General features: G+C 35.2%; 1 protein-coding gene across 1 annotated transcript in view; it reads left to right on the top strand.

Annotated features, from left to right (window-relative positions):
* The window catches only part of MAMDC2 (MAM domain containing 2), a 238,542-nt gene that overhangs the window by 166,395 nt on the left and 46,059 nt on the right, over positions 1–26,088 (top strand). Inside the window, exons 8-9 of the mRNA XM_074280715.1 lie at positions 3,962–4,105; positions 6,005–6,270. Coding sequence (XP_074136816.1) covers positions 3,962–4,105; positions 6,005–6,270 — 410 coding nt within the window. The remainder of the gene's footprint in view (positions 1–3,961; positions 4,106–6,004; positions 6,271–26,088) is intronic.

Below are 26,088 nucleotides of genomic sequence, written 5' to 3'. Positions count from 1 at the left end.
TACATGGAAATAAACAGAATCACATCCCTCTGAGCCATTTGATAAACATAATGCAATTGAACCACAATATTGATTGGGGGTGAGGGAGGGAAATCCTGAATCAAGGGATACACCTGAACTTTTCTCAATTGTTGCTTTGGCAAATGACCTCTAGACATTGAGCTATATTCTTTGAGTTGAGATCTGAGTTGTCATTGCCAAATAAGAAAGGGCTGACTAGCATTGAATCCATTATTTAGACATGACCTTGCATATATTTATAAGAGAACCCTGTTTGTTGATCAAAAGTGTTGCTTTTGTTTGGCATCCATATGCATTTCCACCATGGTTAAGTATTTTGATTTATTGATGATTTCAGAGCATTGGATAGTTTCTATTTCCTTTTCTTCTCTCTGCTTGTTTGTTCTTTTATATTAAGCCACAATTTTTTCTTCTGGGATATCTTCTAATGTAGTTTCAGAGATTTTTCTCAATTCTTTTTTCTGTTTAATAAATGAATACCCTTGTATAGGCTACTAAAGTTAAAAATGACAAATAGCTCAGTCATTCATTCACTCCACATTTAGTAAATGTCTAATTTTTAATGGATCTTTCCCTTAAGCTTAAGCTGTGGTAGGGAGAAGAGGATAATAAGATTTATATGAAGGTAAATGGAGTAAAATTTTGAATATGATTATAGACCTATAGATTAAGCACTAGAAAAGACTTAGTACTCTATCTTGTCCAACTTGTTCATTTTAACACATAGGAAACTAAGTCCTGGGAATAAAAATAATTTGCATTAAATTAATTGGGTGATAAATGGTATAGCCAGAATATGAACCAGATCCTCTAACTGATACTGCAGTAGTGTCATATCATCAATTTTGGAATTTACTCCACCAAGACAGATGATGATCCATCCACATCTGTCTTTCTATCCATTAAGATTTTTGTACATGTCCTCTCACAAATTGGGGTGGAGCATTACTACATGAATATCAATGATATTTTCCCTTGCTCTCAGTATGTAGCTAACCTATCTTCTTTTCTAATCACACATCCTATATGTCATTTCTCATGAGATGTTCCTTATTGGTAATATATAGCCACCTGCCCATGTACCTTTCCATTGACTCAACTTACAGCCTTCAGAGATTATGGTAATTCATTATTCAAATCCATATAATATTTCTGAAAGAATATTGTTAAAAAGATAAATATATACTAATATTATGATATGCTATAAGATTTAATGAGAAAAGAATCACTTTCAGATGGGAATATGGAACATTTGGTATCCTTAAACGTCTCCCAGTCTTATCTAATCTCCCATCTCAGGATTCCTCTTAATATCTCACCATTTAATTAACTAGCATTGTTCAAAGAAGACTATCCTCTCCTCAATTAGAGAATTTTAGTTTTAGAATGCCCAAGAATACACCCTAGTTGTTATAGAAGAATGAGCCAAGACCATATTAGATCATTCTGAAGGTCTCATGTGATCATGAGGACTTTGTTCTAAATCTTACCAGAAGGTCACCAAGAAGGTTGAAGCTTTCTGATAATTTATTAATAGAATTTTCAAGATTAGACCTACAAAGCAGGAATCATCTATTCTCAAACAGCAATCTAGCCTGAGATAATGTTTTTTAGACTTTGACAAACTATGTCTGAATTCATAAAAGCTAACCAACAGCAACAGAATCACAGATAAACTAATTATTCTGAGTTTTTTGAAGAAAATATTTCCATAATAAAGCAATGATTTTCTTCAGACAGATAAATCACACATACTATTAATGTCAATGAAATGAAACTAAAGATATCCCAAAACAGCTCAGAGAAATAGCTATCTGTAAGTATCAGGACAACAGTGACCATCAAAAAAAAAAAAAAAAAAAAAAAAAAAAAAAAAAAAAAAAGTCATTTCAGGAAAAACACAACCAAGATTCACAAAGGTATCTGTGATTTCATAAGACAGGGACCTTCTAGAGTGAATATTCTGTAAACCAAATTATATCTCATTTTATCTAAAATTATAGCCCAGATCAGATCCCACTAATAACTTTGTAGATAAGTTACCCAAGGCACATAGAGAAATTAAGGCGCTTCCCCACTGCCACAAAGGCAGTAAGTCTAGCATTGGAACCACACACAGTCTTCCTAATTGTAAGCACAATACTGTATAATCTACTTTATGTTCTCTATCATCTATTCTGGAATTATATTTGAAGGAGAAGGTAGTTTGAGAGTTAGAGTTCAGATGCACGAATTCATTGGCATAACATACTTCCAGAGAGGAAATGACCTCTCCCAATTCAGGTCAGAAACTCTTCTATAATGTAAAATCTCAGAGAACTGCCTGTAGGAAATGGACTTTGAAATTTTTGTTTGTTTTTGAGTATCTTTATGAATTGTGAAAGAACATGAAAATAAATGCTGATCATCTTGAAGCATTGTATTTTCGTAAGAAATTGTCTTTTGGAATTTGGATCTTACTTATTTTAAATAAGGAATACAGAAGAATGGGAAAGGAGGAAGGTCCACAGATATAAAACACATTAGCTTTTCATGCCAAAAAGATGACTTGATGCTAATTTGTCAGCAGACTACATGTGTAAAATACTTTTTGCCCTCTTGAATTTTACAATCTATCCTGATACAAAAAGATGATGAAGATGAAGCAATAAAAACAAAATCTAACAATTCTGTAGTCCCTGAAATGTGTCATGTGCCCTCATTCAATCAATCAATAAGCACTCATTCAGTACTCATTATGTACTGGGCACTTTGCTAAATGCTGGGGATGTAAGACAAAAATATTAGCACTCGGTCCTCAGTCAGTGTCTATATAGGAGAGACAAGGGCTGGATCTGTGTTTCCTTCAGTATACTGAACTCTCCTAGCTAAACAGACCAACACCTTCCCCATAATTTATACTTTTAGAGAATGGCCTTGCAACTCAGTGATTAGCTCAATATTTCATGGCTAGTATGTATCAGGGTCTGGACTTGAACCCAGGCTTTAAGGCCAACTCTCAAAGTCTCTATATGCCATTGCCTTGTATGTGTAAGTGCATAGAAAATATATACAAGGTAATTTTGATGGGGAAAGGCTCCAGCAATTGGGGAAGATCAACACATTCTCTTATCTGAACTTCATAGTAACTCTTAAGATTTACCACATAGTGCAAATATTTTCAAATCATGCTGCAGACACTAAACAGCTGTACAGCTGTGCAAGTCACTTAACTAATCTATGTCTCAATGTTCTTATCAGTTAAATGACTCAGAAATGACAGAAAATGACAGAATTCCTATATTCCAAAGGGATCAGAGAAAGAGGAAAATGTCCTGTACATAGAAAACTTTATATCATCTCTTTTGGTAGGATCAAAAAACTGAAAACTTAAGAAGGTGCTCACAAATTGGAAAATGGTTGAACACATTTTGGTTTATAAATATCATAGAATATTGTTGTGATATGAGAAATGAAGATAGGGATAGTTTCAGAATAACTTGGAAAGACTTGTGTGGACTGAGCAAAACCAGGAGAATGATTAATACTAATAATATCAACATTGAAAAAAACAAGCAATTTTGAAAGACTTAAGAACTCTGATCAAAGCAGGGATCAGGTACTTCTGCAGAGGTCCAATGATGAAGAATTCTTCCTAGTTCCTATTAGGTGCTAGACTAATAAGCAGAATGAGACATTTTCAAATGTGGCCAATATGGGAATATGTTTTGCTTGACTCTGCTTACTCTTTACAAGGTTTTTGTTTTTGTTTTACTTTTTTTTTTTCAAGTTGGGGATGAAAGATAGAGGGAAAAATAAATTCTTGATTATTCAAAACAATTTAATTTTTTAAAAAGTGTCTTCTAACCTCAAAATCTGCCTCCTGTAGATTAACAGACTTAGATATTCCATTCAGGTGTTTATGCATAATGATACTTTAATCAATATTTACTTCTTTCAGGGGTTTCTTTTGATGCTTCAGAAACAAGTTGTGATTTTGAGGAAAATCTATGCAATTTCTATCAAGATAAAGATGGCCCTGGCTGGAACAGAGTAAAAGTAAAACCTAATATGTACCGAGCAGGAGACCACACGACAGGATTTGGTATCTCCAATGTTTAGCATGCTCTATGGAAGTGGTGGTGGGGAGAGGGTTGTCCCCTGTTTTACTTTAGTCTTACAACAGGCTTTAAAAAAAAAAAAAAAAACTTTCACAAACTGTGTCTCTGAGAAGGGAACAGGCGATTGATTATCTAAAATCATCAAAGGTGAGGCTAAGTTGGAACTCAAAACGCTTTATAACAGTTGCTCTGCGATGGTCAAACTTTAAGAGAATCATTTCAAGTAAGGAAGTTGTGTCTCAAGACAAATAATGTGTGAGGATCATAGCACTAAAAGGACTTTAGTTATCATTGAATTCAACCCCTCTCACTGCATAGATGAAGAAACTGAGCCCAGAGAAATTAGTTGAATTGCTCAAGATCAAACAGTAAACAGCAAAGCTGCAATTGGACCTCAGACTTCAAGCACAGCACTCCTTCCACAGCACTACATACTTCTAATAGGAATCAAAGTCCAGAAGTTTGATGGGCTAGAAGCTAGAAGCTAGGATTGTTACCTAATCTTTAGGTACTCTGAAAACAAAGAAAATGATCCATTCTCAGCATTTCTGAAAGCCCACTTTGTGAAATAAACTACAATAAAGGAAATGGGGAAAAGGAAACAATAAATAAATTACCTCTACTCTCTTAAGTGCTCACAGTTTATACATAGCACACAGATATGAAAACACCATAAGTACATATTTAAAGAACAGTTTGAGAGAAAGTACAAATTATTATGGTACAAGTTGGAGATCTAAATAGTAAGAGGAAACCAAGTAGAGTAAAGGGCAGAGATGGACAAAGAAAAGAAGAATTACTATATATCTTTTTGTTCCCATGCAAAAACAACTACTCACATTTCTGAAGATTATTCCTTACAACTATCCTATTGAAGGAGGTAGTAAAAGTAAATAAGCATAAATGATTGCACATGTATAACCTATATCACATTACTTACTGTCTCAGAGAAGGAGGAGCAGAGAGAGGAAGAGAGGGAATTTGGAATTCAAAACTTTTTTTAAAATGTTAAAAATTGTTTAAAAATGTTAAAAATTTAAAAATACTATTTTTAAATCCATAAAAATAAAATGCATGGGATTATAAAGAAAACCAACTATATTAAAATACAATTATCAAAATATTTTTTAAAAAAAGAAAAATTCACAGGCATCAGATTAAGAACCCCTGGTCTACATTATAGTTACCACCCATGTTGTTCATCATTTCTGCATTTGCCACAAAAGAATTTGATCTGATTCATAGTTGGTGGGAAATATGGAGGATGGAAGAAGAACCCCTCTGAGACCAGAAGATCATATTTGATTTAAACCTTCTCATTCAGTGTGTTTTAAAACACACGTATGAGTGACAGAAGAGTAGCGTACAACTGCTATCTACTGATACACTTATCCTGCTTTTTCAGGTCCCAAGCATAAGAATCTTTCAGATTCTTCCTTTTTCAGTACCAACTGGTCAGTAACAAAACCAGGAATAAATAGCTTAAGCTCACCTTCATTGTCCAGTGACCAAGAGCACTGTACTTCAGCCAGGATGTCAGCCAAAGGGGGCAGGCTGCACAAAGATACATTTAGCTTTTTAATTTTGTAAATCAAGGGAAAAATCAACTATTAATTTACTCTGATGACTGGAATCTTTTCATATGCAGCCTCATATCAATAATGGCTTATGGAGCTTACTATGGACTCCTCCTATCTACCCCAATTTTAAATACAGCTTTCTAAAATACATAAGCTAACACTGAAAACCCTAGTCTTGGAAAATTATATCAATCAATAAAATCTATGAGGAAAGCAGAAGTTTGTTTTTTTCCTCATTGTTGTTTAATGTTTTAATAGCAGATCTATATGATTTAAGCAATAACCAACCTCTTCTATTTTCAGGTTATTACTTGCTGGCGAATACAAAGCTTACATCACAGCCAGGGTACATTGGACGTCTCTATGGTCCTTCCCTACCTGGAAACTTGCAGTATTGTCTACGTTTTTACTATGCCATAAATGGATTTTTTAAAATGAGTGACACCTTAGCTGTCTATATCTTCGAAGAGAATCATGTAGTCCAAGAGAAAATCTGGTCAGTTTTGGAGTCTCCACCAGGAGTTTGGCTTCAAGCTGAAATCACTTTCAAGAAGCCCATGCCTTCTAAGGTACTGTCAAACCAATCATCTTTTCCCACTATCCCACCTGTTGAAGTATGATCTATGTATATTATATATGCTTAAGAAGGTTATGTATGCTTAAGAAGGTGAGTACTCTCTTATGCCAGCATCAGAATTCTGAAAATGCCCCTAAAGATGATTATTACCATTAAGTCTGTTTGAAACTCCCTTTAAATATCCCAGAATGACAAAATCTTTAAAGTTGGAAGGGATATCTAGTTTGTTAAACTGTACTTGAATAAGAATTCACTTTATAAATGAGATTCCAGTGCAATGTGATTTAGTGGGTAATGAGCCAATGTCAGAGTAAGAAAGATGTGAGTATAGGTCCTATTTCTGACATATTCTAGCTGGGTGTCTCTGAATACCTCTCAGGGCCCTACTCAACTATAAATTTCAGAGCAGATTATTGTTCTCCCTTGGTAGAGGTAGTTTCCTCATGGGGATCTCTCTATGCTAATAAAATTACAAGTATTAACATTAGAAGAATGGTAAAATGCCACCTCTAGATGTTGCTGTGGATATAACTCTGAGCTCAGAATTAGGAAGACTCATCTTCATGAGTTCACATCTAGTCTCAGACATTTATTAGCTATGTGACCCTGGGCAAGTCACTTAGTTTCCCCAGCTGTAAAATGAGATGGAGAAAGAAACAGCAAACCATTCCAGTATTGAGTTTGCCAAGAAAATCCCAAGTAAATTGAATTGAACATAACTGAAAAACAATCGAACAAAAAAATGTCATTTCATAATTCAGGATTAGTCAGTTTTCTTTCTCCAGGAGCTGATAACCTGCATTGGCAATATATATATATATTCTTGCTTTTATGTTTTTAGTGCCTCTGTCTCTGGCACAAAACCATCCAGAGTTTATAAGTTGTTTGTTTGTTTGCTTCATCTGGAAGTACATATAAAAGAACCAGATACAACTACTGAGCTTCCATCTAAAAGCCAAAATTCCCCACAAAAAGAAAGTTGGAGCAGGATAAAAGAAGGTCAGCACATTGTGTCACAGTCAACTTATGAGAGAGACATCTAACTGAAATGAAAATGGGGTAGGCAGTGGGGGGTGGAATTCATAATCCCAAGGAAACTCTTGCTACTGGTCATCAAAAACTTACTGTTCTAGTGATCACTCATGGGCACCTCTAATTGATCTTCATTGCAATTAGAAAAGAAAGAGCTCTCCCCAAATATACTTCAACACTGTGAGGAATACAGAAAAGTACAGATCAAATTCCCACCTATAAGGTAAAGCAACCATACTTTTACTTTATATGAGTCCAAGTTTGGGAGTAACAGGGAGTATGGATGAGTTTGTGGGTTCCGCCTCACTAGCTATTTAAGTAAAGTCTGAGTTATATATATTATATTTGTCATGTATATTATAGAAGTGAATTGTTGTCCAAGTGCACTTTAACAAACTCGATGTCCCTTTAATATCCAAAGATTTTGTCATCCTGGGATATCTAAAGGGAGTTTCAAACAGACTGCGTGGTAATCATCTTTTCGGAATTCTGAGATTGCTGGAGTAATGCTGGCATAATAGAGTACTAACAACCTTCTTAATTAATTAATGATCAAAATTTTGTCTACCTATGATGAATCCAAGGAATCTGTGGAGAGAAAAAGGAGTATAATAAGTCTCAATTTGTGACTATCTGCTAAAAAATATATATAAACAGGTTCAATCACAGAGTCTTTGTTACTAGTCTCTGGTTTGCCTAAACAAAAATCATCATTTATCCTTTGATTTTTTTTTCTTGCCCAAGTACTAAAAAGTATTTATTACTTGGAAGTGTTTAAGTTCCTTGCATTCCCTATCAAGAATTTTTTTTCTTGAGACTGTGATCTTAGAAAATGTATCATTGTTAACAATTTTCTTCTTTGTATAGTGAGATTTATTGAGACTCTTTTGGAGTGAGTTTCATTCATTCATTCATTCATTTATATAGACCATATACTTTTTCTCCCATCCCCCACCAGTAATGATGGCCTTGGAACAATAGCACATCAATAATTCAATCAATAAGTATTTACTATAAATACTATATAGTATATAAATATTATATGCCAGGCACTGGGCTAATATATCCAAAAATATGCAAAAGATTATTTCCTGTTCTCAGGTAGCTAACAATCTAATGGAAATTATATGAGAATTATATATGTTTACCCAGACCCTTCCACATACAAACATCTTTCCTAACACAAGAGATGGCAGCAACTAGAGCAACTATAGAGTTCCTTTAGTTCCTACATAGGAACTCCTATATAGTTCATATGTGATGGAAATAGATGTGCTTGCCTACTTGGACACAGATAAGAGTTCATGGCCAATGTCATTTGATATGAGTGATATAGACACCAGATGATAGGCACCAAAAGTCGCGGTTCAGTCATGTGAAGAATTCACAATGGTAAATCTCTTTGGCAAAAGATTTATGAAAAGATTATAAACAAAATGAAGAATTACAACAGACATCAGTAATGATAAAAGTGAAATAGAGTGGGAGAGCTTATGAAAGATAAGTTCCTCAGTGGAACCCACAATTACCCAATGGAAAGGGAGCATTCCATGAAGTTGGGGAATATCCTTAGCTGGCAGGCTAAATCCTGAAAGGGACTTAGCACTCTAAAAGAGTTAGTTAGCTTTAAGGAGAAGTGGGATTGAGAAGTCTAATGGAGTTAGAAAAGCTACCACATGGCATGATATGTGTGCATATATATGGTGATGGTGGGGAGGTAGGATAAAGAAAACACCATGATGTAGAATGAAAAGGAGGACTGACCCAAAGGAAGACAGTGCCATGAGATGGCCCATAAGTACATTTTATAGGGAAAATTTAATCTTAGGGACATACTGTTGGAAACCCCTACAGGGAGTGGGTCTCAGGGGTTTGACATAACTTGTATTTCAGACTGGATGACCTTCCCAGAGGGTACTAAACTGATCTCTATTAGTACCTTCTCCTTGCTTCCTTCAGGGATCAGTTTCTTTAGTTTCTTTCTGTCCAACACAGTATTCAGGACTTCATCAACTGTTTCCCAGCCAATTGTTGAGGAAGGAGGGATTTTGATTTTCTACTACAGCTATAGAAAAGAGATCTCTTAAATGGTACCAGCCTTGAGTTGCCTCATGTGAAATACTATCTTTGAAAATTAAGAACTGGGCTAGAAGAGAGGAGAGTTTCTAAGCACTATGTTGCTTGGAAAAAGAATCATGCACATGGTTCTAGCATCCAGAAGAATTATAAGAAAAAAAACAACATAACTTGGAGATGAAGGGAACAGGGAAGAGATCAGGATTTTATTCAGATTGCTGATTGCATGTATGTAGGGAGTACTTCTGACAAAATAATTTTACCAAAACAGATATTTATTCTGTAAATGTAAAGAATTATATAAGTAGTATGTATCAGAGATTTAATATGAACCCATCTTACTGCCTTCAACTCCACTGTATCATGCCACTCCCATTATAACAGTAAAATCTTTTTACAATGCAGTTCTAGGGGAAAGGGTTCAACATCCCTGAAATGTATTTGCATTTCACAGAGTAATTATAAGTCTGGTTGGCGTTGGGAATTAGGGGAAGGGGAAGGCAGAGTGATATGAAGGACTTTATGAGATAAAGATAGATTTTACTAGAATGTTTGTTTTGGTGGTATCCCCAAGTTCAGTTCAGATTATGGATTCCTTGTCTAAAGGTTTTGATTTTTTTCCCCTATATCAGTTTATTGAATTCTGTGCCTCCTTGGCATCTTCTGTATTTTGCGTGGGATGAAATAATAGCATTGTTATCTTGAGATGCTAGAGATCCTGTGAAACTCCAAAGGCAGCATTTTATTTTCCTATCCTGAAGCACAAGTCCCTCTCCTGATTCCCCATTAATTGAATGTTACAGAAGTTACACAACATGAATGCGGAGACCCCCCATTACATAGCCAGTCTCTCCCCAAAGGAGCTTTTATTCTAGAAGGGAAGGTAACAGAGGAGGGCCAAGGGCAAAGAACAAAAGATTCTTTTCAAATCTCAAGCCAACCCCTCTTTACAAAAGTTAGTTTCTATCCCCAAGGAACTTACATTCTTTTGGAGGAAGATAATGTTCCCCCTTGCCTTTTTGCTGTTCCTTTTACAGACATTCCTGAAGAGTCTGGGCTCAGAATCAGCCAGAGTCAGGATAAGCAAAAGTCCTTGCCCCATGTTGGGCGCCAAAATGTAATGTTCTGTTGTCTCCAAATTTCGATGGTTCTCTGGGAGGAGATCTCTTGGGGGAGCCTCGGGGGAGGCAGCCTTAGTTTTAGTTTCAGTTCCAGTAATCCTCAAAATGCAGCCAGGAGTTAAAGTCCAGATCCTATATTGTGCCCTTCAAAATCTTGAATCTTTTCCTGTCAGGATGTCTCCAGCCAGCTTCAGTCTCTAGCTCGCTCTGAATCCAAAGCCTCCAAGCCAGCACAAAGGTAGATGTGGGAATGAATCAGACTCTGCCTCCAAGAGTGTGGGATTGTGGGTTTCCCAGAATTCAATCCTAGATTTGAATCTCCCAGAAGTCCATGAGCAGGCTTTTCCTTTAGACTAGTGAATCTCCTCAAGCTTCCCTGAAATTTTCCTGGCAAATCCTCTCCTTGACTCAACCCAGACTGACTTCTTCCAGACTGACTCTCCCCACTGAGTCTTGGCTCCTTTTATCATTCCAGAGAATAGGCTTGTGGGTACTCCATGGGCTTGTGGGAACTCCTTAAGGGGACAATGAGCTAACTCCTTTAAAGGTGTAAACTCCTCTCAGAAGTCTAAAGGTGTAAACTCCTTTTGAAGGTGTGAACTCTGAACTAGAGAATTGTTAAGTATCAGACAACCAACTTAGCACCTAGTAAAATCCTAACACATTCCATATCCTAACTCTGGGCATTTTCATTGGTGGATCAGTGAGCCTGGAATTCTCTCAATCTCCAACTCATATCTAGCCTTCTTTCATGTCTCAGCTAAAGTTCCACTTTTTGCAAGCAGCATTTCCTGATTTTGCCTTACTGCTTGGGCTTTTCCCTGGACTATCTTTATACAGCATTTATCCTTTATATATCTTATTTATACACAACTGTTTGCTTATGTCTTCTGCATTAGACTGCAAGCTCCTTGGAGACAGGGACAATTTTTATAGTTTTCTAATTTGTTTCATTTCTCCAATTTAATTTTCATAACTCTGGAAACCAAATAATGCCCATCCATTTTTCAATGAAGATATTGAGGCAAAATGACCTGTTAGGATTCTTACAAGGTTGTGTCTGATAGAGTTGATAGAGACAAAATTATCTAATTTAGCATGGTTCATTATGATTGATCTGATCCTACAAGGAGATGTTATGGGCCAGAACTTGAAACAAGATATGAAGTGGAATTGATGAGATAATGATTCTCTAATTGACATGTACTTAGTACTTACTATAATTACACAAGATTCACACCTTTAAGAGAACATATATAAGGAGGAGCTCTCAGAGCCAAAGGGGACAAGCCCACTGTCAGAGGAGGAGACAGATTCATTCCATCTTCCACCTTTGTGCTGGCTGTAGACTGAAGCTGGCAGAGGCAAAGGACTAGAGGCAGGAGCTCTTGGAACCAAGGAGAGAGATAGGCCTCTAAGAAAGCTAGCCATGCCCCAAGTGAAGGAGACAAAACTTTGAAGGAGACAGTAAAGGATTTGGACTTTAACTCCTGGCTGCATTTGGGATGATTACACTGAACTGAAACGAAGGCTCTTCTCAGAAGCTCCCCAAGAAACTTGCTCGCAGAAAATATTACATTTTAGAGAAGAATATTACAATGATCTTTTTGGGGTGAGAATCCAGAGTTTTTAAGTATTCTTTGGGGCATGAATTACTTTTATAGTTGTTATCAATAATAACATACTCTTTAGTCAGTTTTTTCATTGCAACAACAACAACAAAAAATCCTGTTCAGGCAGTTTTACCATATTGCTAATTATATATAAAATTATCTAATATTAGAGTTGTCCAAATTAATTCATTCAAGTGAGCTATATCAGGATAACATGAGTTCCATATTGTCCTTTGAGGGTGAATGACCACCCACCATCAATGCTAGAAAAGGGATTCATGCTATATGTGAGGGTGGAACTAGAAAATCTCTTTTCTACTCTGAGTCTGATTCCATTTAAGCACTAAAAAGCATGCAGTTTTGCCAGACTTCATAGGAAGAAACCTTACTCTGAGTCTATCCTTATTCTTTAGTATATGCATACTTGTGCCAGAAAATCACTGGATCCTGACAAGTTAGGTATCATTCTGTAGATGGGTCCAACAAGATATTGAAGAGAACCAGAGCCATCTCATTTGGTAATGGGAAATTTTTGAAGTTTACCAGATCCAATGAAGGAAAACATTAATAAAGCCTATAAAGAAGTGTTGGATGCAATAATTCAATTGTTGGGCTATAGCTTAGAAATATTTTTTTTAGGAACCATTAAACAAATGAGAAAAGATATATCTGTCCAAAGAATTTTATGGCAGCACTCGTTGTAATTATTTTTTTAAAGCCTGGGAGCAAACCAAATGTCCAGTGAAGTGAGACAATTAGCTAAATTACACTATTATTAGCGCAATAAATTTTCGTTATTCAGTCATTTCAGTCATGTACAATTCTTTGTACCCATTTTTGTGGTTTTCTTGGCAAAACAAGTAGGATGGTTTGCCATTTCCTTCTTCAGTTCATTCTATAGATGAGGGAACAGCCAAACAGGGTTAAGTGACTTTCTCACCTAGTAAGTATTTGAGTCTATATTTGAATTCAGGAAGATGAATCCTTCTGTATTCTATCCTTTGTGCCACCACCTACTGGCCCAAGTGTAATGTAATGCAAATAAGATCAACAAGAATTAAGACATAGGGAAATATCTTTAGGAAAAATACAAAACAAAACAAAAGAACATTATCTACTATCTGAATATTTAAAGGAAAAATGCAAGAGAATAGATAAGAAAGCTGATATTTAGACAGAGTGAGTCAAAAATATTATCTACAGATAGTACTTTACAAAGCAAGTTTTTTGGTTGTATTGATATAAAAGAGGTAGTGTGATGTACTGATTGCCTCTGGAGTCAAGAAGTCAAAAGATCCTAAGAAAGGACTTCAGAAGTCATCTCATCCTTTTATTTTACAAATAAGGAAAAACAGGCCTCAATATTCAGTGGGTGGGAGCAGGGCCAAGTTACACAACATATTGGCTATTCATGCATAGATAACAGTCATATTTTTGGAGATGGAAAATATCTTAGGGATGATTTAAGGTAATATAGAAGAGAAAATTGAAGCCCAGAGAAGGGAAGATTAAAACTATCATAAGATTTTGATGCTCCTATGTTTTATCTATTCTGTAAGCTCCTTTAGTCTACTTTATCCTCTTAATTTTAAAGTCAACATATCTAAGTCAGGATTATTATAATTACATATAAATGTAAATTATATTATAACCATTAAATATTTTGCTTATTTATAAGTAACACATAATATAAAAATTGATTATAATATATAACATGATTTTATATATATTAATGTGAATATATTATGTATAATGCTATTTATATGTTATAATACATTGGTATAATGTATTATATTTGATGTTGGGGAAGGTTTAGGCACCATTCCCAGTCAGGTTGGGCCATGGGTGTGGCAGGTGTACCAGATGTTGAGATTGCAGTTTGGAAATATATTTGTGTTTCCTTTCTTTACAAACCCACAATTAAATGTCTAGGGCTATGTAATGGTAGTGGTAGGCTGTGGCCAAGGTGGTATGGGGAGAAAACTATACTTTGTTTTCCTAAGTGATATAATTTCACCCTGTCATTGAAAGACTTGGATCAGGAGGGTCCAAACACATCTACAATTCACATGCATGGAATAAAGGAGAGAAAGCTGGTTTCAGAGTTAGAGAACCCAATTCCTTTCTCATCTATAAGGCTTACTACTATGACCAGTTTCATCTATAAAATGAGTACATGAAAATAAATGATCTCTTAAGATCTTTTACAGCTCAACATCTATGATTCTAGAATCCTTTATATATATATATATATATATATATATATGTATATATATATATATACATATATATATATACATATATATATATATATACAATCCTCTTTGAAGCTCTCGATAATTCAGGATTTGACAGTCATAATATCTGAATATAAATAAATTTGAATGAATTTATGGTTCTTCCATGTGGTTTTTCTCCGTATAGAAGCCAAAGCTAAATCATGCCCAAAATTGCTTTTCCTTAGAGCCCAACAATAATAGGCATGTAGAAAATAATTGTTTTATAAATAATTTTATAAATAATAGACTATTTCTGCCTATAAGTATGCATCATGGTTTGGTGAAAAGAACTCTAGGGGCAGCTAGGTGGCGCAGTGGATAGAGCACCAGCCCTGAAGTCAGGAGGACCTGAGTTCAAATTTGATCTCAGACACTTAACACTTTCTAACTGTGTGAACCTGGGCAAGTCACTTAACCCCAATTGCTTCGGTGAAGAGCTCTGGACTTGGATTCAGAAGACTTATACTTGGAGTCTTCTGAGTCAGGAAAAGGATGAAATAGAGTTAGATTAGGGTCAAGAAGATCTGAATTCAAATCTTACCTCTAACATGTGACCTTGAGCAAGTCATTTAACCTGTCTCAATTTCCATATTTATAAGATGCTGTGAAGTTAGAATGAGATAATAATCATGTGTTATGTAAATGTTAGCTAGTATCATTATTAACCCATCTTTTCTATTTCCTAACTATATGATTCTAAGTCGTTTAAGTCTCTAAACCTCAATCTTCTCATCTGTAAAGTGGGGATAATAATTTTTGCATTGTCCAATTCAGAGTTGATGTGAGAACAGAATTTTAGAAACCTTAAAGTAAGGTGTGAAATGTTCTTATTGTATTTAGTTTATCTAACATATAGAGTACTGAACCTGAAGTTAGGAAAAATCTGTGTTCGAATCCCAGAATCAGTACTTACTCTATGTAGTCACACATTCATTTCTCTGAATCTTATTAAAAAAGGAAGTATCAATAAGTGTGGAACAGCTAGGTGGCATAGTGGATAAAGTGCTGGGCTGAGAACAAAAGACTCATCTTCCATAGTTAAAATCTGGCCTTCAGACACTTAATAGCTATGTGATCCTGGGCAAATCATTTCATTCTGTTTGCCTTAGTTTCCTTATCTGTAAAACGAGGTAGAGAAGGAAATGGCAAACTACTCTAGGATCTTTGCTAAAAAACCTCCAAAAGGGGTCATGAAGAGTTGAATATGACTGAAAAACAATGGAACAAAAGGTGTACTTCCTATCTCACAGCTTTGTTAAGAAAGTGATCAACCAAAATATTCTAAGGTTCCTTACTGCTCTAAATTTATGATCTCATGATTGATATAAGTTGTTATTAGTTTAGCATTAGCTTTAAGCCAGTTACAAGTTGCTGGCATGCTAAACTCCAATGACATAATATTTTATGAAAGTTAAAATATAGAGAACTAATAGTGACAGATTTTGTGCCCAATTGATGGAGTGAGATAATCTTGGTTGGGGGGGGAAGGGAAGGAATGTGATTTTTGGGAAACCCTTATCATCATTAGTGTAGATAAATTACAGTCTTCTCTGATTCTGGGTAAGGCTGGCTCTAACTTACAGTTGCTAAGTGGAGAGTAGTCTGGAGTGGAGAAACAAGCCTTATATGTGGGATCTCAAAAGTTTCACAAGGTTATATATTTAAAGCTGGAAGTGACCTTAAAGTTCATCTATCCCAAGATTCATTTTACAGATGAAGAAATTAAGACCTAGAGAATTTAAGAGACCTGTCTAAATAAAGTTCATTAGAATCTATATTTGAACTTAGGGCTCTGACTTTAAACCCAATGGTCTTTCCATTCTACCACCAGAGTGGAGATTTAAAATAAAAAAGGGGGGACCTAAATTTTAAAGGAAGCTTAGAGAAAAACTATGCATGGTTACTGCCCCAGTGAGATTTTAAAATGTTATTTTTCAGATTTCCCCCCCTCATAAGTGGACAACCATGATTATTAGCTACAAAGTGTACTTTCTTGTATCTCAATTAATTCAACAAATAAAATTCAAACAGAAAAAAACCAATCCTTTTTTTTTTTTTTCTCTGAGGCATTTGGGGTTAAGTGACCTGCTCAGGGTCACACAGCTAGGAAGTGTTAAGTGTCTGAGATCAGATTTGAACTCAGGTCCTCCTGACTCCAGGGCTGGTGCTCTATCCACTGCACCACCTACCTGCCCCTAAACCAATCCTTTTTAAAGCTGGTGATACACACTCCAAAATATTCCATTCTAAATGTCTGCTTTTATGTGATTAGCCTACTAAGGTAATATTTTTCAAATGTTTCAGAATCCTTTCAGGTCATGCACACATTTAAAGATGATACTTGAAAGGCCACAAATTAAGGGAAGACTTTTTTTTTTTAATCAGATCAGAGTTTTTAATTTCGGGTTTTTGTCTAGGTCAAATGTTGAGCAGATAACCAAAATTTATCTTGACAATATTTCCCAAGCTAGAATTTGGGAGAAGAGAGACTAATTCATTCCAAAATATGCTTTAAAAGCCAATTTTCAACAGAGAAAATTTATATATATATAATTTATATATATATATATATATATATATATATATATATATATATATATATATATATATAAAATTGAGGATAAACATTACCCTTCAAACATTCAGATCCTTGGTTGAAGACCGTGCTTTGATGTGAGTGAGTCACCCTAACACATGCCAATTTAGTCTTTCAATGCAACCTGTCTGAAGACAATCTCTTTTATAATATTGCATATATAATATTGTAACAAATAATAATTTAAATGTTATGTTAATTTGAAACATTTAACATTCTGTCCATTATAAGTTCCTTTTTTTTTTTAGAAGAAAAAAACTGAAAATCCACATAAGCAAGAATATAGCTAATTATTAGCTAATGGCTTATTCTCTTTAAAGGGGAGAATAATGGCTTGATCATGAAACTCAGCTGACTCTAGCAATCTGGATAGGGGAATCCATCTCCATGCATCTGGTTGGTTTTCTCCTTCAGGAACTGAGTCACCCTAAATTCTAATGGAGGGGTACAAGGGCAGAGACTATTCTCCTTGGAGCACGAAATCACCCAGACTGGATTCTGTTTATAACCTAAAAACATGCAGTCTTCTAGTCAGATAGTATCTAGCCTAAGATTAAGGTATATGTTCCCCAAGAATCTCAATCAGTCATTTCCTTTAGAAGTTGACCTTCTATATGTTCTGGTTCTTAATGAAGAAACAGAGGAGAAAATCCTGGATTCTAATTTAATAATTAGCTATAAATATAATCGAAAAATAATTAAATAAAGGTCATTAAATCGAAAGTTTACATCTTACAGATAAGAAAACTGAAGGCTTCAGGGTCTGAGTAGGATAATTTGGCAATCAAGATTTGAACTCAAGTCTTCTGACTTGACTCCACATTCAACACTATTTCCACTTAATTCTTTTTAGCCTTTTTTTATTTCTAGTGAAAGCTTGACTGATGTATGTAGATTTATATCTGGTTCCACAAAATCCTGAAATGGACCAGAATAGTATTTTTTGTTTTGCTCTGATGAAATCTCAGTTTTTGACTTGATATAAGGAATGGGAAAGAGGAGAAAGACCTAAAGAAAGATATGAAGAAGAAAAGAAAATAGAAAAATAAGAAAAGAATAATCTTAGTAAGATAAGGGAAAGTTAGATAATGGTGTCAAATCCCTTAAAGAGATGAGAAATGCTAAAGAGATTAGAAGGAAAGTGACCATTTTAGAGGCAAAGGAACAAACCAAAGGGATTCTCCAAGGTAAGAAAAGGGGAAAAGAAATGTGAAGATTTCATTTCCAGCAAGTATGAAGAGTAGAATGAATTTTGAAGTGATCTGCTACAAAACTTCTAATTCTGCCACGGTCAAATGACTCCTACCCATTTTCAAAGTAAAGCCTGGTCTCCCTCTAAAACAGAAAATAAAGGGTACTCCAGGAATCTTTCTCTATTCTTACATGTCTTGAAAGGTAAGGAATTTAGGACTAGGACTCCTTACAATTATTCCCTGGGGGGAAGGAGAAGGGAGAGAGATTTTTATTGCCTGTATCACAAAGATAGACATAGCTTCAAGTGCTATATTGTGATAATTATAAAAGAATAGTTACAAAGACTTTCTTTCCCCATTAGAATATAACCTTCTTGAGAGCAAGAACTATCTTGCTATACCAGATGAGGTCATTGAAAAGTGGAAAAATGCTGACAAATGGAAAGTTTAAGCTTCCAACAAAGAATGAATTTATTCCTACAAATAAAAAGGAAGCAACATCATACCCTGTTCTCATTAAGGATACAGTCATGAGCAAACTCTCATTTTAACAAGATGAAGTGAATTGGTTGAGGAAGTGAGCAATTAAGAGTATTTGAGGGAAAGTCATTAGGCATATTTAAGTCCTCTAGTATAAGGAAAGAAGCTGGAGAGGAGAGAAAAATTGTGAGCCATGTACTGAAGTAATTAAGAAAGGAGAGGAGTGACTTGGGAGTCTGTAGACCACAGCCAAGAGTCAGGAAGAATAATCTATCTGACTTCAAATCTGCCCTCTGGCATTTATTAGCTGTGTGATGTTGTTTTTGCCTCAAACATGATCTGGAGAAGGAAATAGCAAATCACTCCACTATCTTTGCCAAAAAAATCTCCAAATGGATTCACTAAAAAGTCAGGTACAACTAAAAAAACAACAGAACAACAAGACAATAGCTACCAGGATTTTGTTTGTGTGGTGGGTTTGAATAGCATGAACCTCAGAGGAGAAGTTACTGAATGATGGAGGTAAAGAGAGAATCTTGAAGTGAAAATAGAAAACAAGAAGTAATTCAAATCACCTGCCTCAGTGAGTGAACTGACAGGAGTGAGTGAAGGTATAGCCAGTACTGGAAGGAGTAGCCAAGGAGGCAGTATCAACTAGGCAGGTTTCAGGAGAAGATAGTAAATGAAAGGAGTGGAAGAGTCAAAGAGAAACAGATGAACAACCTTGAGCATTGCACTGGTATCCATAAAGTATCAAAAGAACTACAAAAAAGATTCTAATTAATCTTCTTTGGAGAATATCCAAAAGAAACAAGAAAGTAATGCATTCTATTGTTAACATTGATACAGTAAAAAGCACTCGTAGGAATATAAATCTATAAGACATAAATTAACTACTTATTAGGAAAAACATCTATATGTCAGTAAATCAGCAAGTATTGATTAAGTGCCTATTATCCATCAGCCACTGTGTTAAGTACATATAAAGAAAGAGGAAAAAGCACCTGTTCTTAATGAGTTCATGCATAGTCAAATGGGAAAGACATCATACAAACAACTATGTAAGAACAACACACAGAATAAATTATAAATAATCTATAGAGATAAGACACTAGCATTAATAATATTAATATTGGTATTATATGTGTATGTACATATAAAATAAATATAAGATATTTTTAGGGGAGGTCACTAATAGCTAGGGAAATGAGAAAAGCATTCACGAAGAAAATGGTTTAAACCTGCTGAGTTTTAAAAGAAACTAGCAATTCTAAGAGAAGAATGTTAGGATGGAGTACACAGTCATGGAAGAATACAATAAAAATATAACTGGACTATGATATGTAATAATGCTGGAAAAGTTATTTAGGGTCAGGTTGCACCCATAGTTCTGATAGGAGCTCATGAGATCACCAAGGGGGAAAGAAAAGTCTTTTATATTGAATAAACATTTGAAAACAGACCTTCTGTCTCCTCTTCTCCTGGAGAAGATATATGTCAAATTTGCCTGCCAACATCTTATTTTATACTATACCATGAATAAAGCATATTATGGAGCAAAGGAAGAGAAATATGAACAAGGTTAATGCACTTTCATTCTTAGAATACGACAGTCAGAGCCACAGAAAATGCAATTCGGCCATAGTGAAATTTAAATAGGAGTCCTTGAATATTCTTATTATGGAAATAGAGAAATAGAAAGACTCTTGAGAACATAAAGACTGATTTGTGTCTGGATACCTTGTATAGAGATTTAATAAGCTGTAAAACTTAGTTTTTAAAAATTTATTTTTAATAATAATCAACATGGTTGAACAACGAAAAAATAGGCCTCTCTTAAGATCTCCATGACCTCTTCTTTTAATTTAAATATTTAAAGATATCAGAATGAATCCATGCTCAAAATCTATCAGACTAATATTCTGGGGGCAATATGTCCAAAAGGAAATTTGCTCAAAATTCAAAATACTGATCTTTAAAGTTTCTGGAAAGATTTGTCAGCAGCTGTCTGCTTAGTAAACAAGACATCTCTTATTTAGAAAAGATCAGAGAACTGGCAACAAAGATGTGGGCAAGAATTGTACCAGGAAATGACTTTCCAGTCATATCATGAAATCTCTAAGAATGAAGAGATATATTGCTAGATTACTGTTCCAGGAAATTAAGGTTCCAGTATTAAAGAGCACTGGGAAGAGAATCAGAACTGATTTTGAAACATAGTTCTAACACTCAATTCATCTCCATGACAGTAGGAAAATCATTTCATGTCTTTTGACTTGTTTTCTCATTTTGCAAAATGAAGGGGCTAGATTCAAATGATCTACATAAACCCTTCTAGCTAGTATATTCTGTAATCATGTAAAGTCTTCTGAGTGCAAAATGGTGAAAACAAAGTCATTAATTAATCAATATCCTTTAGACTGAAGTATTTGGAATGATTGTGGATCTCATTTAGGAGTCTCTGCATATACATGATGGCATTAGCACAATGTCACTTATTAAAAAAAGGAGTCATCTAACAACTATCTGGGATTTACTGACTATATTTCTGTTTTTAAGGACTAGGGCTTAAACCAAAACCAATTTGATTCTAGCTAGTCACTAGGTCTTAGGCCAAGCCCCATTTGGTCATGGTTTGAGTCCTGATTGACTCAAACTGAATGTAAATAGCAGTCATTTCTGCTTTGGCCAGACACCCTGAGGGTCTTCCCTCTCCAGATTCATCCATTCATTCATTCCCAATCTGGGAATCATCCACAACAACTGTCAAGAATCCCATAAGATTCTTGTGGATAAGAATACATAAATGAAGGGCAGCTAGGTGGTGCATCGGATAAAGCACCAGCCCTGAAATCAGGAGGACCTGAGTTCAAATCTAGCCTCAGATACTTAAACTTACTAGCTGTGTGACCTTGGGCAAGTCACTTAATCCCAATTGCCTCAGCCAAAAAAAAAAAGAATACATAAATGACTTATGCTCTGTACTTCTAACAACAGTACCCAAATTGGCAAGATTACAGATCCATCAAAGTATTAAGATATCATTCAGTACACAATGAAACACCATAATAATGAAGAATGAACAAGGGAAAAAAATATAACCTTAACTAAGACTACATTTTAACATAGTATTGCAAATGTTAAGTTTAATAAACCTAGTTTAAGTTTAATAAACCTAGTCTTCACTCATAGTATCATTTAAAGTCCAAATTCATCAGAGATGGTCTAAACTATAATAGGTATGAAATAAGAGGCAGCATAGGTATGTGTGTGTATACATATATACATATATGTATACTTTCTATGGATAGATAACATACATACATACACATAAACACATTGTACTCTCTGGTTTTAGGCTCAAGTCTTCCAGAAACAATTTCATTCAATTTAACATAAATCTATATTATTCAAGTCATTTCTAGCTTGGAGATATCCTATCTGGAACAGTTCCCCCTATACTTCCAGCATGACTAAGGCCCCAGACAACTTCAGGTTACATTTATAAGACTCTTGAACCAGGAAAAGATATTTTAAAATGAATCTGAGTAAACATTCTAGAATTGAACAATGGAGACACAATCCCATGCCTCTTGAACTGTTCTTCTTACAGTGGAGGTAAAGAAAAGGATTTATTCCCTTCTCTTAATCCTTTCTTAATGAAGAAGGGTGGGTGCTAGCAGGACAAGTGTTCACATGATGGTCAAAAAAAACAAACAAACAAACAAACAAACAAACAAACAGATACAGGGATACTCTCTAGGCTTCTCTGTAAAACTTTAGAATTGATTGCGTAACATGGGCAACACTAGCACAGAGATGCCTAGCATGGAGTGCAGTCATCTGAGAAGGTACTGTCCTCTATGAGCAAAGAACTGAAATAACTCAAAAGAAATATAAGATATACAAAATAAGAGAATCCACCATGAATGTGCATAGGGACTACCTGTGGTAGAATATTTCAAGCTCCTATTGGTCAGATTAGCCACAGTTGGACTCTTTGTAATTTGAATCTAACACAGTGATGGCATTTTGATACTCTTCGAGAACATACTCTAGTGGGTAGAATATGGCTTTAGAATGAGGAAGATGTGAATTCAAAAAGTCCTGGCTTTGACACAGTATATACTAATTATGTGACTAGTGCAAGTCATTTAATTTCTCAGTACCCCCAAGCACTTCAGTGAAATTAAATATCAAATCAAAAAGAAAAACAGCTTTGAGCCAATTTCCAGTCATTTTCTTTTACTTACATATTCATCATTTGTTCACTTTTTCCTTACCAAAATGGCAATTCCACTGGGTTTTGCAACTGGTTTTGTGAGGGAATAGAACTAAGAGACAAATTAGCATGACTTGAAATTCCAGTCATATTGATTACATAAGTATTTCTTTGAATTATAGTTGCTATTGTAAGAGCAATCTCAAATTTACATATAAATTCAATTCTCCAGGATTTCAAAACACATGAAAATTCACCTAAGCAATATTCTTATTATTACCTGTATCCTATATGAACTCATTTATTTTATTGTAGTATTTTATATTTAGACCAGATATATGATTTCATTGGTATAAGGAGCACACTTTGAAATATAATAAGCATTTTGATGAGTTACAAGATTTGCAAGCATATAGACTTTTAGGAGGGAATTTCTACCTTGATGCAAACAGGAAAGAGCATTAAGAATAGCACCTGTTAATGAAAATTATTATCTTCAGAACCAGTCCCAGTGTTAAAACAAACAACCATATATGCAAGGAAGCACTAGTTGAATCCCAGTGCCACAGAAAGAAAAACACAGAGAGAATTAGGATGTATTAGTCTCCCTGAATTCACTCTCATTCTCCCTCTCCTCCCCCCAATCATCAACCCAGAAAGCTTAATGGCACTAGAATACACTTAGCCACGAGGACAGTGTTGAGGGGCAAATATCTGTCCCCAAAGATATATACCTAAGTATGTAGCCAGCCTGGATGAAAAGAAGAGATGAAATGATGTCCAAGTTTGCTCTATATTTTCCCAATTTTCCCCCAGCTTCTAAAGTCACATGCAAGAGAATCAAACAAAAATAATCTTCCCAATACCAAAGCTTTTCTATCACCTCCCCGCTTTTCAGCTCCTTTTAGAGGTTTGAGGCAAAATTAATTCATATATCCCAAAGCTCTATATTAAGTCTATTTCAGCCCCATAGACCTAGAGGTAAGATGGACCATCTATTCTAATTCCCTCGTTTCCTAAAGGAGGAAATTGAAGCCCAGAGAAATTAAGTGATCTGCCCAGGGTCACATAGGTAGCAAATTTCAGAACTAGGATTTGAACTCATTTCTTTCAATTCAAAATTTCTATTTGGGGGTTTTTCTTCTTTTAAAGAGATAGGATAGTTTTGTACTGTTGAGAGGGAAATTTAACCAATAAAAAAGATGACACCACTTCTCCAAACACAATATCATTTATGAATAGGGAATGTGATTAGTCAATAGTATGCCTCCATTTGCACCAGAGACCCAGAGAGAAGACCTATTTACATAAAGTTTACTTCTAATTGGCCTGAGGATATCATTGTAATTTTCCCTAGCAATACAGATTGATGGATGTTTTAATGAGGGGATAGGCCAAGAGTTCCCAGCTCCTCCCCATCTTTGGGAATGGGGGAGGTGGTAGGCTGGCCCTCAGATGTGGCCAATCACATCCATCTCTGACTCCTAAGGAATGTTAACAATCTTTACTAGAAAAAAATTAGCCCACAATCAGATTTTCATTGGCTTGTTCTTCCCTATGTTGACCAGGATTAAACTCAAACTGGATCCTGTTTATAGAATAAACAAAAGTCAGGGATTCATTTGGATGAGGTCCAGACCAAGAGATGCTTCAGGAGCTAGGAGTGATCATATTATTCAGTCACACACTTCAGAGAATTCCTAGTCTTTTCAGAAGTAGGATCTTGATAAAAATAGAAAGAAAAAGGATAGATCACAAAAATAATAATTGATTATTAATATAACAGCATGATGTTAATTTTCCTCCTCATCAAGAAAGCTCTGCTTGCTCTGTTAGCAACAGAAAGATGTTTGCTCTACCATCAGTACAATTTACAAAGTCAGTTGCTGCTATTGTCTCTGATATTTAATATTAAAGAAAGCTCTAATGGGTTTTATTACATAGAATCAAGATGTGAAAGAGACCTTGGAGATCTAGTCTAATCCCTTCCTTTTATCGATGAGGAAACTGAGACCCAAAGATATGGTGACTTGCCAAGATTACACAGCTATTAAGTGGCAGAAGTGGAATTCAAACCTATATCTAGTTTCAAATACAATCGTCTTTTACTCTCCTTCACTATAAGATGTAGTGATAATATGGAACAAATGTGATGGTGAACTATTTTGGGGGCTTCTTAGAAGGACAGGGGATGGCAGACCAGGTCCAAGAGTAGATTAGTGGATAACTGATGCAGAGGGAGAAGCCTCAGACCTAGAAGAAGATCCCAAAGCATGAGGGACATGAGGAACTCTGGAGGAAGAAACATACCCCTCTAAATTTTAACACCCTGGTATAAATCTCCAGAAAAGCTGTTGTACAGGTTGTATCTCTACTCACAACAATCCTATGTTAGGTAAGGCAACTATCATGAAACCCGTTCCATACAAATGTACTGTATCTATTGCTATTTCCCAGTTCCATATTTGAGGGTTTTTTTTTTTTAATTTATCCTTCTGTTTCTCTTAACTAGTTTTGTTCATTGGACATTCTTTGTTGTTGTTGGAAAGCTAAAGCATCATCTTTCCTTTTTATGTGATAAATTTTGTTAATGAGCTAAACTGAACTAAAATAATGTAGTTTTCCCTATTCATATCACCCTCCAGATTGACCATACAGGATTTGTGTTGACATTGTAAGTCTTTTAATATCATGGTTGCTAATTGTATTGATCAAGATCTTTATTCTTTCAACATTTCTTGCCTTTATAATATTGTTCTTGCATTATTTGCTCTCCTGGTTCTGCTTACTTCACTCTACACCAGTTTTATGTGGTTTCTCAGGTTTCTCTAAAACCATCCCTTTCATCTTGTCTTATTGGAACTCTGATGACTTTATACAGTCTGGCCTCACTTAAATACAATTCACTTGCAAGTCAAGACATTACCTTCCTGATGTCATTGAGCCTCTTAAAGAATGAAGGGAGAACAATGATTCTTTTGGGAAGGTCATCTTTTGTCTCAATTCTTACTCCAGCCTTCTATCATTGAATGGGCATTGCCTCAGACAAACCAAGACCTGGGAAAGACATGGGCTTTAAAAGTTCAAGATCTCCCACTGTATACTGAAATCATCACCAGTCAACTGTCTTGCCATATGTATTGCCACTAGACTTAGATGCTTCTGGAGAACAGAAAAGTGCTAATGACCGTGCACCAC

The sequence above is a fragment of the Sminthopsis crassicaudata genome, chromosome 1 (assembly GCF_048593235.1).
Source record: "Sminthopsis crassicaudata isolate SCR6 chromosome 1, ASM4859323v1, whole genome shotgun sequence".
NCBI classification, from domain to species: domain Eukaryota; kingdom Metazoa; phylum Chordata; class Mammalia; order Dasyuromorphia; family Dasyuridae; genus Sminthopsis; species Sminthopsis crassicaudata.
Note: the sequence above shows the minus strand (reverse complement) of the source record. Positions and strands in the feature narration are given on the sequence as shown.